General features: G+C 43.6%; 1 protein-coding gene across 1 annotated transcript in view; it reads left to right on the top strand.

Moving 5' to 3' along the window:
- The window catches only part of LOC134534536 (proton-associated sugar transporter A), a 42,867-nt gene extending 38,138 nt beyond the window's left edge, over positions 1 to 4,729 (top strand). The window contains exons 12-13 of the mRNA XM_063373018.1: positions 1,139 to 1,366; positions 4,425 to 4,729. Of these exons, the coding sequence (XP_063229088.1) occupies positions 1,139 to 1,363 (225 nt within the window). The 3' untranslated portion in view covers positions 1,364 to 1,366; positions 4,425 to 4,729. The remainder of the gene's footprint in view (positions 1 to 1,138; positions 1,367 to 4,424) is intronic.
- The last annotated feature ends 8,329 nt before the right edge of the window (positions 4,730 to 13,058 follow it).

The raw sequence follows: 13,058 nt of genomic DNA, 5'->3' as shown, positions 1-13,058 counted from the left end.
AGCGGGCAATTCAAATTGGACGAGAGTCCAGTGATAAAACTCCTTGAGGCTGATGTAGGCTACTGCGAGTTACAAAAACTTTGCGAAATTATTCTTACCATTCCTGTGACTACAGCTTCGGTGGAAAGATCTTTCAGTACAATGAACAGAATTTTGAATAAGACAAGATCTAGAATGCTACCGGAAACCCTATTTCATTGCATGATGATAAGTATCGAGGCTCCTGAGATTCCGACTGAGGAGTTTCTTGAAAAAACAGTTGATTTGTATGCAATGAAAAAAGGTCGTCGGATACGATTTCTGTAAAAAAACAATCAAAGTAGGCTTTAGCATTTAAATATTTAGTTTGTTTATTAACGTTCATTATTTTGTAATATGGTAATTTTTTTACATGAAATTGAAGTTTAAAGGTCTAATAATAATTGCTTGACCTAACAGAAAAAATTTTTCTTCTCATTCCTTCCCCATCTCTCTCCCCCCCCCTCCCCGAAACTTTTAACTGCCCCCCGGGGGAAAATGTCTGAAAGAAAGCCTGAGCTAAACGACCATTGAAATTGCCTTTGAACAGGTCAAGATAACAGTATATATATTTGTATATATATATATATACAAATATATATACAATATACACACACACATATATATATATATATATATAAACACACACCAATTTCACGAGAATTGTAACAAGTTGATTCTTTCATCTCCGACGACGCCAGTGCTTATAGAAATTTTCTGAGCTTGACTCCGCTGTAACTCGTGAACTATTCGTCTGATTGAAAAATGTTTTCTACAGTTGTTGCAAGACATTTCATGTCCTATAATTTTTGTAATAGCTATTTTTGACCTATGTGGTGCTCGAGAGAAGATATTCTCGAAAAAAAACTTATTTTCTGTATCATTTTTCCAATATCGTGGCGCGAGCGACGGATCTTCAAGGTTTGCAAACTCGAGATATTAATTAGGACACCAAATTGTACAAACCTACCAAATTAGAACTTTCCTTGGCCTGTTGTAGCGAAAGCCCCCTTTTACGTCTTCAGAGACTTGACTGCTTGAGCATTCGTTGTGAACGCCCATTTTAAGAATGAGATGCGAGCTGAGCCACCGTGACCGCGCGCGGCCGTGTGCCCCGCAGTTCGAGACGGGCCCGCCAGGCGGCGGCGTGGCGCGGCCCCGGGGGCTGGGCACGGACGTGGCCATCGTCAGCTCGATGGTGTTCCTGGCGCAGTTCTCGCTGTCCATGCTGATGGGCCAGGTGGTGAGCGCGGCCGGCTCCACCACGGCCGTGGTCGCCGCCGCCGCCCTGCTCAGCCTGTGCGGCGCCCTGGCCGCCACGCGCGTCATGTACGCCGACCTGTGACGGGTCAGTAGTCACTGTGTACAACCGTTGAATATATATACTGTATAGAAGTCGCCAGCCCAGGTTAAAAATTCTAATACGGTTTTGAGGTAGTTGGTTAATTCACCGCCGCAATCGCCACCATCTCTAGGGCATCGACTTGTGGTGGTCCCTAGCGGACAAGTGTCCAACTCTTCAGACACCCCTTCCCCCACCCGTTGAACGACGTTGAGCTGCAGTGAATGATGGATGAGGGGTGCGGGGAATGACAGCGGGCGACAGTGCTGCGCTCTAACGTATAAATAACAACTAAGACGATACAGGGCGTTACGGCAGCGCACTGCAGCGGTGAAGTTCCCAAGCTGCTCTTCATACGCATCTGAAAAACGTAGAGTAAATCCTATCCACTCGCGACTTCTATACAGTATATATATTCAAAGGTACAACTGCTTTTGGCATCCGAGTTGGAGGTTATTACCAGGGCCCCGCGCCGGTGTATCGTCTTAGGTTGTTATTTACACGTTAGAGCGCAGCACTGTCGCCCGCTGTCATTCCCCGCATCCCCCACCCGACATTCACTGCAGCTCAAGGTCGTTCAACTGGAATTTGTGCGTCACTAAACTGTAGGGATGTGTGGAAGGGAGTGGGTGGGTGGAGGACAAAGCATGTTTGAGGGAGGGTGGGGAAGGGGTGTTTGAAGAGTTTGACACTTGTCCGCTAGGGACCACCACAAGTCGATGCCCTAGAGATGGTGGCGATTGCGGCGGTGAATTAACCAACTACCTCAAACCGTATTAGAAATTGTAACCTGGGCTGGCGACTTCTATACACTATATATATTCAAAGTTTAAAGTGAAGCGTATTTGCTGAGGGGGCCACAATTTTCGAGCGTTACAAAAATTCCCATCGCATGAGAGGAATACGTTGTGGGGGAACCGGTAGAGGCAGGTAGAGGCAGGGAGTGCGTCAGTGGCGACGCCACTACAACGCATGCACTTTGCGATCGAATGGTAAGAAGGCAAAGGGACGGGGGATAGGTACGTAGTGTAGAATGCTATATGTTAGTTGTAACGTCCGGGGGGGGGGGAGGGAGACGGCAGGGGAGAGGTAGACATGACGCAGCAGTGATGCTACATAATTCTCGTAACGCTGCTTGTGTTTGTCTATGTTTGTCTACTACTCAGTTTTGGTGACGGCTAATGTACGACGCTACAGTTTTTTTTTTAAGTCTCTACAATTGATTTATTATATTATGTTATTATTGATAGTGCTGACATTCCTGAAAAGCGGCAGAAATAGTCAACTGGCAAAATGTGTTCCCAAATTATTTAATACAATACGTGCTGCTGTCAGTACAAAGGGGAATGAATGTATAGCCTCGGTAGTAAATACACAGATGGATCATTAGTAGAGACCGGAAAAATTCGCGGGTTCAATGAACTTCAGGATAGACTCCAATATCCTCTACACACTCGGGAAAATGCCAACTATACATTGGCTGCTGACTTGTGAGTCGTCTCGACTGGGTAACCTGTGATTCGACACTTCTGTGAGTGAGGGTCTCTAATTGGCTCTCAGTCCTCCAGATTAACAGTGAACCAATGGCAAAAGCCGCACTAAGGTATAATTATTTGAATTTTAGCATAACACGAAATGAACCCGCGAATTTTTCAGGTCTCTAATCATTAGGTCTGTTTCTGAACGAGGGAGGCAATGAAATTCACGCATCAACGTAGCAGCATTTTTTTCTTTTGTATAAGCATTAGCTGTTCTAGACGTAGGTAACACAGTTCATTTCGGGTTGAACGAAAAGTATTTAGATGAGCCTAGTAATAAAAATAATAAAGGTTAGAAAATTCTTATTTTCCAATTAACTTACAAAGACTGTTGTTCAAAACAAGCTGAAACAACTGATAAATTGAAGGGGAAAAAGACAGCCATTCTGGCGTGTTAATAACATCCAAAAAAAGCAACAAAAAAAAGTTGTTTCGCTTATAGAATGTTAATGCTACATTATTAAACATTCCTTATATCTAGTATCTGTCAGTAAAACAACCTTTTTTTATCTTTTTTAACACCTAAATATAATTAAATTAATTTATCTTAGTGGAATTGTAATTATTCCACAAAGCTGAAGTAATATGAAATAATTAATTCTCTTTTTGGGTAAATACAAAAAAATGTCAGCGATTGAATTTGACAGCTAATTACATTAAACACAACCAGTTTGTTTTTGTAGTTCAGAAAAAAAACTTTAAAATAAATAAATAAAAAGAGTTTTCTACAATAAAAATAATGACACGATTTGTGTAGAGAAGACCTATTAGCATATGTATTATATAAAAAATATGTTTGACCGAGTGCCTAGTTTGTAAGTTCGTAATGTTTTTCTTCTTTGCATAGTTTTTAGGTGCTGTCTATTAGCTGGTTGGGTGGTGATTGTAGAGAGCGTTTGTCACTCGTTACAACAAACATCCCGATGTGGAGAAAATTAATAAAGCGGACTTCGGTACTTCTGCAACTATCGACTCTTCTACCGAACCATTCTCTTTTTCCTGGTATTTCCCTACATGCTTAATGCAATCCCTATTGTACCCTGCATGTCTATGCCCAGGGTTTTCCTTTTGACGATGCGGGTTTTACCTGGGGCCCAACTTAACATGGTTTTAATTTAGATTTAAGATAGGGGAGTTAGTCATGGCATCAGTCGCTAACTATGTCTGGCTGATTCCCGCACGAAGCAACGATGCATGCGACCCTCTCCTGCACGGCTAATACCCAGCATGACTAGGTGTACAGCTTTACCCGAGACGCACTTAGGTCCTTCCCTAACCCGGATACTCCTACAAAATACTCTTAGTTTAATTAGATTAGATGGCATACGGAGTCTCGATGGCGATGCCATGTGCCAAAGGTTGTAGCTTGAGTATTCATATTAAAATACATTTCGATATAGGTCCTACTTTAAGCAGAGATATGCGTGAACAAGAGTCGACGAGTTGTGTTAAGTTACAAGTAGTTACGTGGATTAAATTATGCACTAAGTAACTTACTGTACATGTATGAATCTTTCATGTTGCAGACTTGAAGAACTCCTCTTCACATCTATACGAAGACAACATAAAACCACGATTTTTTGCTTGGTGCACATACGTACATTAATGTCAGAACAAAACGTGGCATTTTTATAATATCTACACACTTATGCCTGTCTATATTTTATTATATGTGTTATGTTAATATGAGCTAATATTAATATATTCCTCAAAATATTTCCAGTTGGGCCAAACACATAGGGCTTCGGACTCATAAAATCTAATCGTAAAAGAGTATGAAAGGGCATTTAAAAATTTGAAACAGTTTTATTTTACAGTAACATATATATATAATTCTGGATGTATCTTAAATAAACCTATAAACTACACAGCTCCATAATTTTCAGTACCATAAGTAGGATATTCATACGTGATACAAAGTGCACAAATGTATATTGATATAGTATGGTTGAGAACATGTTTTAACATTGTCGCACCCATCATCTATGTGGCACCTTCTCGGACTTTATATATATATATATAACTATATGTATATGTGTATGTATATATATATATATATATATATATATATATATATATATATATATATATATATAGAAAGAGAGAGAGAGAGACCCGATTCACTGTTAACAGCTGAACGTCACCTCAAACCTCGGAGAAAAGTTTAGCTGGCAACGAAACTTCAGCACAAAGAACAGACTAGCATCCCCTCCCCTTTTTTTCACACGAAAAATAAAATTGTTTGGTACTGTTATTCAAGGATTTTTTGCAACTAAAAGTGTGGTTGGGGAATTGTATATATGTATATGTATCATATATGTGTGCTTTTGTGAATTTGGATGTGGATAGTAAAATCATCTAGTAATTCTAAACATGTCTTTTTTTCTTAATTTAAAAACAAACTGATTACTCTAAAAGTCATATTTAATCAACTTACGACCATAATATTGGTTGAATTTTTTACCAGGTAGAAATTTTCACATGATTAAATATCAGAACTTTAACGAAAATGGCTAGTAGACTATTTAAAGTCCATAAACATTCTATATCAGCAGCCATGGAAGACAGAATGTGCTGCATTGAACATTAAATTGCATAGAACATGAGCCTGCTAACATAAGGTTGGCAGCTATTCTACACTGCGTAGTTAGATGATAATACACTAACATTGACAAACCCTAAATCGCATGCTAGAAGAACACTAAAACCACTGAAGTTGTGGACCAAATAATCACTTGGAATGCATACATGAGCCTGTTATGGCTACGAGCCCTAAATTAAATTAATGATACGTGAGCTACAAAGTCTGGCCCCGAAAGTCCTCGGGGCATAAATGTAAAAGTCTTAGGGCGCACTGTTTGCCTAAAATGTGGGCCCTGTGCGAGCACGCTGCAAATGTCTCTCAACTAATGTCCATTAAGGGCCTGGACTGCAACACACGACCAGAAAAATATAACAAATTACATATTACAAGAAAACATCCCTTGCATGGGCACAGATGATAAGGTTAAGCTTTTGGTGAGTTCAGGCCAGCCGTGGTGAGCTGACTACGGAGCCAATGAACTAAGATTTAAAAATGTACACTACTGCTGAAATGTGGTCAATAATGAAACGATTAAGGGGCTTCTATCCCTGGTGGTGAAAGATTACGAACTGACTTAGCTCCTTATCGCCACATGCCACTAGGATTTGGCTTCCTGTAAAAAACATGCAGTAATCTTTAAAGTACTTCAGGTTATATTACGAACATAATGGTGCTAAGTCAGAAATTAATTATAATTTGAAATGTCAAATACTGGAAAAAAAAGTATATTATTTATTGTATTATTAAATTTAACAAGTAGACACATCAAATACCCTGGTCGATTGCAACTCAGGCGACAATCGATAATTCGTTTTGCCATCCATTCTAGGCATTGCACTATACTACATTGCACTCGTTCCCATCACCATTTGGCCACACACTCCCCTTTGAGGCAGTGATGCGGCACAATGGCGTGTATGAGCAGAAGCACCACCAACGAGTGTTGTGAAGAGTAGCATTTGAATTGTGAAAAAGATTTAAATATTGTATTTTTTGTAAGTGACTTGTTTAATGGCAGATTCTAATACATACTTACTAACCATCATCCGACTTGGTCAAGCACCATTTCCTCAGTGTTTTGGGCATGATGGTGAGATAAAAGTGCCTTCAACTACATCGCATCATGAGGTATCCTGGAAATGCTCCATGCTTTAATATATTTTTCAAACTAAATTTTGCATAACTTGATTGGTTATTGAATTATTTTGTACTTGTAGTGGAAGTCTTTATATGTAAGTCATAATTTATCTCAATTGTAGTGGCAAAGGCCTTGCTACAATAGAAAGGCGCCAGTGGATCCTACTAATAGGGTGCTTGTCCAAAACTGTTTTCATGCCAGTGAATTGAAAGCGAGCCAGCCTAGTTTCATGTCGTAATAAAGGTGGTAAGGTGATCACATTATATCATACATTTTGTCGCTAGCCATAACACTATAACTGCCGACAGTAAAAAAAAAAAAAAAAAGGGCAAACAACCGCTACTCAATAAAACTATGGAAAATTTTGCTACGATCCCTTGACGCAATACCTCCTTGGCCCTTAATTTAAGCCTGGGTCCTAGCCCTAACTGTATTGTCTGCAACTGTAGAAGAACGCCCTGTGATGTAACTTCCAGCCACTGCCTGTTTTGGGTTTAGTACACATTGTTTAAAGACTGTGATCAGCAAGATGGGTGGGGTGGGAGTAACATTCCAGTTCGTTATATACATTCCAGAGCTTATTTAAAACAGAACTGTTAGGGTTCACTCCCTTTTGTTTTATCTGGAGGGTATTAGAGCTTCGGCAATGACCAGCGGCTGGGGCTACCAACCCAGCATAGTCACCGCCTCAGCCCCGTACCTCACTCAGCTGAACACAGTTGGCTCTGTCCAGAGCTCTAAGACTTTATCAACACTGCTGGTGCCTTCCCCGATCTCCCACATCACACTGGGACCCCTCAAAACACCCATTGAACCCATGGTCCAGTGGAGTCCTATCCAACCTCTGTTAGCTGTCCAGGCTAGTACCAGAGCTGTGTCGTCGCTCACCACATCGACTCTACATCGGGCTAGGGAACCCTTGGAGCCTGCTCCAAGCGGTCGGAGCACCACTACCAAGTACGAGTCCTGGGCCTTGGAGAAAACCTCAGCGGGTCATCATTCAATCTTTCATGGATTCTTCCCGTACTACTACCAACTTTGTGTCTATGCGGCAAAAGACTGTTCGCCAACAGGCTGACAGACTGCTACTCTTCAGAATCACTCTTACTGGATATCCTCGTCTCCTCGGACTACCCTCCAACCTGCCGTACCTCGCCCCGACAGATTTACAACCGATTAAGGCCCGAACGTGCCTGGACTCATCTGGCGGCGACCGCAGAGAGCCCTGGCTAGAAATAACAATCCGGTCATGCGTGAGCTGGAGAGCCTCGGGGTTACCTCGGTACCTCCCCCGACCACTGGACTAGGGGAACATATCACACCTATTCGAGCAGTTTACAGCTCTTTTTTAAGCCCGGGTGCCCCCGAACATGCCGGCGCCATTCTCGGTCGTTTCCATTGCCATAGGTCTAATCCATTCACTATGGGGCCCTTGGGACCGAGACACCGAGGCTCGGCAGTCGAACCCTCCCCCCCCCCCCCAGAAAGGCTTCAAACGTGTCTGCTGTTGCCCGCATATTCAGCCAATTCACCATTTCTGGTCCCATACATGCAATTGAGGATTCACTGCGGCAATGTTACACCCGGCATTGTCCTCTTTAGTTAAGGCGATGCTATGACTAGAGGTTGAGGCTACCCATCCCAACATATTCACCAAGATTCGCTCCCAAAAGCGGTGCCCACGTGGAGGCAGAGGATTGCCACTTGGTGCGGAGAGGCTATGTATTCGCACTCTTGCACCCATTCTGTGGACCTGTTGGATCATGTCTCGGATACTAGAGCCGGCAACAGCTCTGAACCTCAAGGGACAATCACCTTCCCCACAGGGTCAGGCCCACTCCCGCCAAGGTACATAATCAGTGCATCTGGAATGGCCTACTGTAGACAAGGGGCCCTGTCGGCATGTGCATGTGGCAGGTTCATGTGCCTCCTGCCACAAATCCCGCCATATTATGGTTTCTGCATGACTACAAGCTGTCCGGCCAACCCGGAAAAGAGTATACTCTAAGTGAAGTGTGAAAAGTTTTTTTTTTTTTGGCCAGCAATGGATTGCTATGTTTGAGAATATTGGCACGCTTTCAGCATTGCCAGCAACTCAAGTCCCATTGCCTTGATGGGTGGAGCAACAAGTGTCCAGGCGATCCAACCAGCAATTTCACACAGTCGCCCCGCATGTCCCATGTGAAATGCTCAGTTATTTTGGTCATGGGCATCTCCATCTGGTGGGCAAAAGCATTTTCCCTTATGGACCGGGAGGTTTTTCCACAGTGTGCCGACCTGTAAATGTCATGCAGTTCTGAGGATGGTGCTGGTGGACAGCTTGAAGTGTACAACATAACACCACCCCGACCTATCACCCCCACGCGAATCCAACAGAGAATCGCACTCAAGACTTTAAGATGCAGCTGTAACTCCCTCTGGATAAAGATCACGCAAGTTGGGACTTACACTTAATGATCCTCCTGTATTGTCTTCGTCGAAGAACTAATGTCTTTACTGGCCACACTATAGACGAACTCCTTCAAGGGTGGAAACTTACCCTCCCAGGGGAAACCCGAGTGACTGGGGAGGCCAACCAGGTCCCTCTAGAAGAGCAAAATGAAGAGCCCCGGTGCCGACAAGCCAGATTTCAAGCTGACCGAACTCTGCAGATGACCAATCCCCCAGTCCAGTTGAACCTGGGCCAAATGGTACATGTGAAATGCCACTAATTATCAGAAGGTGGCCACAACTTCTTTGCAGGCCTGGTCCAAAATGGTCTTCCCCACGAGAGGTTGGGAATCATGTTGTACCTGGCAGCTACCTAGTTAGGTTGCCCAACAAAAAACTCGCCAAAATTCACAGACAATATGCACTTGTTCTCACAACCCGATTCCCTGCCGACTCCAGTGCAGATGTCACTGCCACACACACCATGTCCCGAAAACCAACCAGTTCTTCCCAGTCAAACCAAACCCACCAGGGGCTGCACTCGACACTCCTAATGGGAGGATAGGAGCGCCCGACAGGACATAGACATGGGACACCCTGGACACAGATGCTGGTAAATCCATCTCCCCAGTAACTACAGTTTCACACCCAAGGGCCTTGTACAACTCACATGGAACGAACATGCAGGAACTCGAACAGCTCATGGAGTGACTTTAACTTAGAGTCTCATCACCAGGACCCACAATGTCAGTGTTCAACTAACTTCGTGACCTGGTTACCCCAACTTCAGATAGAGAGCTTCTAGTAACACTCTCCGATCTCTCCCACCCGAGGCGCGACAGGCAGGGAACAGAAAGGATGGGCCTAGCTTCAGTACACGGCCCAACAAGATGCATCACTCACCGAAGTGACAATATGGTCAGAGCAATCCCAGTGAGGTCACCATTGTGTTCCTCGATGACAGCGACATCGACCGGGTGCAGCTCGTTTCTGTTAATGTAGATCCAGAAGATCGGACAGTAGAACACATGAGAGCAGAAACAATGCACTCAAAGCCACAAGAGGGGTTCTGCTGCTCTACCCATAACTGTATGGCCCCGTCTCACCTCAGGAACTTCGTGTGGGCAGGCTCGTGGGTAGCAGGGGACTACCACCCCACCTCCAGGAACCCCCTCACCCCAGGGACGAGCCCCCATAAAACCAACCCCGAGTTGTCATGCCATGTTGCTACTTCCCTACTGTGCTCAGCCCAACTCACATATTAAAGACAGCTGAGGTCTACCACATCTCCACTGCAGTCCCATAACAACCAGATGTGATCAAACACTGCTTGTGACTGGGGTGTCAGTGGACATAGCTAGCTCATTACATTCTGGTGCTGGAGCACGGCCCTGCGTGCTGATGGAACAAGAGAATTATTATGGTTACATATGCAACTAATATGCAGGTTTACATGTATGGTGGCAAAGCGCGGTTACAGACTTAGGGATGCTTAGAAGTTCATAACATGACACATGTTAAACTCAAGATGAAGACAAAACACAGGATAATTAACACTACAAGAAAATACTAGAATTACATATGCCCTGATTTAAAACACTTGAGTGTAGACTAGGCATCTAGCACATCTCGCGAATAGTAGAGTTCCTTTCAATTGTGTTGGCAATTCTTAAGCATGGGCAAAGGGTCTCACAAACAAATTTCACACGCGTGAAGAGACAACCTACAGCAAAGTCTCTTGTAAGTGAATTTAAGACCAGAAAGTTCAGTGAAGCATTTGCATGTTTGGTCCGTAGATGGCCCAGTGCGGGTGACAAAGAGAAATACACAAGCACGATCTTACTCACAAGGATAGGGCGCACATGCAGTCCATCGACTACAAAAGACAAGACGAGACTCGCGAATGTGCTGTTGCGAATATTACATTTAAGTGAAATGGTGAGCCTAGTAAAACTGCACTGAGGTTGGGGCCGGCCATGGGGCCGATGAAAAAGGATTTGAAAAGACTTACATTATGACAGTTTCTATTGGTGAGAACAAAGCATTGAGAACTTCATGGTGCGCACGTGTGTCTGACCCCTGGACCAGGTAAGCGACGACTGGGGCGCCTGTGGCAGTTTTTTCAACACGAAGTACACGACTCGGGCTGAGTTTTGTGCCATAATTGAACAGTGTATAATCTTTGTTTTATTAAGAAATACCAATGATAAGGTGATTCTTATTAATATTTAAAAATTCAAGGAAAGTATAATAATGTTCGTAACAACATTCGGCAGAATGATATCCCCCTGGCATGGCGGATAAACACATGAAAATTCTATAGCTGCACATGTGGTTATCGACACATCGACCTAGGAGTCATTCTCCTCACTGCACTATGTTGCACTAGGCTGCCCCTGAGCATGTTCGTGGTACTCATATGCTACAGGGGTGGACATCGATATGGCATAATGGCCTGTGTGACAGAGAAGCACCGGTGGTTGACATCAAAATAAACACACATAATGTGTAATATCATTAGTATAACTTGACGCCGACCGCCGGTGCTCCCTCTGGTTCGCACAGGCCGTTATGTCACAACAACACTTAAGTCCATCGAACACGCCCGAGCGTGATTTCCGCCGAGTGTGTAAAAGTGCGCCGCGACGAACACCAAAGCAACGACAGGGCCTGGCCGGGTGTGGCAATGCGCCGAATTAAATATGTAATTATTCTGTTCAAATCAAAAACAAACAATTTAATAACAATTTAAAAGATAATTAATTCAAGGGAAATCATGTCTAATTGTTTATTATCATATATTGTGTAACATGTCTTTTAAGCCCAAAACTGGCCTGATCTGTTTTCCCGCGCTCCACGCGTTTAGGCACGAGGCCGCAGGGCGGTCTCGAACTCAGTTACCGTCAGGAGCTCGCAGGGGTCGGACGCTCCGCGAACGCAGAGCCATCAACTTTCGCGCTACATCCACATATCAGCAATAGTGTAAGTTTTAAAATCCTTTCACCAGCTCCCCCAACAGGGAACTTTACATTTGCTACGTAATTTCGTGTCCAGAGATTAAGGACAGCGTAATTGAGTTATGCAGTTTCGGCTTCGCAGCCACTTAATTGTTATCATCGAAGACTTTTAGCAACGCGTGTCGAGTTCTTACTCGCTAACTTTCGCCTTCTAACTTTCATCGTCTGTAAATGTGTAACTTGTAATGTGCAATCTAACCGAGTAATTTCCAATTAGAAAGTGACTGTAACGTGTATGATTCCAGCGTACCGGGTTACGTACTTTTCGGGACCTCAATATTTCGCCATAGGTTAGATTGCAAATAACTTTGGAAATTCCGTTTGTATGTGCTGTTTTCCACGTTAACGTAACTGCCTGTAGAAGTTCTTGCAACACAGGAGATCTGTGGCTATCCGCTGCGCCATTCACATTTATAATCGGCCACTGTATAATTCCGTGTACACCACTTGGCAACCTATCCTGTTTGTGCGTACCGTTTACGTAGAGAGATACGCGTCTCGCAGCGGTCAGACAACAGAAGCGGCCAGTACCTGGACCAATAAGTGTATCGGTTCTGAATAAAGTGCAGTGTCGTGTCAAATCGTTTACCAGTTATTTATAAGGCGTCCTGGGTGGCCTGAACAGCCCGGGTAGGTTTCGAACAGCGACGCGCTCCTGCCTGCAGCCACGAGGCCGAACCCCCGTTAAAACCCCGTGAGATCACTTTTAACATTAATAATTAATTTAAAAACATAGACAGGCATGCAGGAGTGGCATCATATGGCGCGCAACTAGTGTGGCTTTTGAAAAACGAACTTTTGAACGTCTTTCAAATTTCAAAGTACATCAAAATTAATTTTGTGAGTTCTAAGGCCGGCAAGTGGCACTTAGTTTTTGTGACTTTTATAACATTTCGGGTCTATTCCCTAAGGAACTTTTGTATTTCAAATAATCTTAATTTTATTTTCATAACACTAACGCGACAGTCTCACACCAAGGTGGCAGCGGAAA

Source organism: Bacillus rossius, chromosome 7 (genome assembly GCF_032445375.1).
Source record: "Bacillus rossius redtenbacheri isolate Brsri chromosome 7, Brsri_v3, whole genome shotgun sequence".
NCBI lineage: Eukaryota > Metazoa > Arthropoda > Insecta > Phasmatodea > Bacillidae > Bacillus > Bacillus rossius.
The sequence above is the reverse complement of the archived record's forward strand: the minus strand, read 5'-3'. Positions and strand labels throughout refer to the sequence as shown.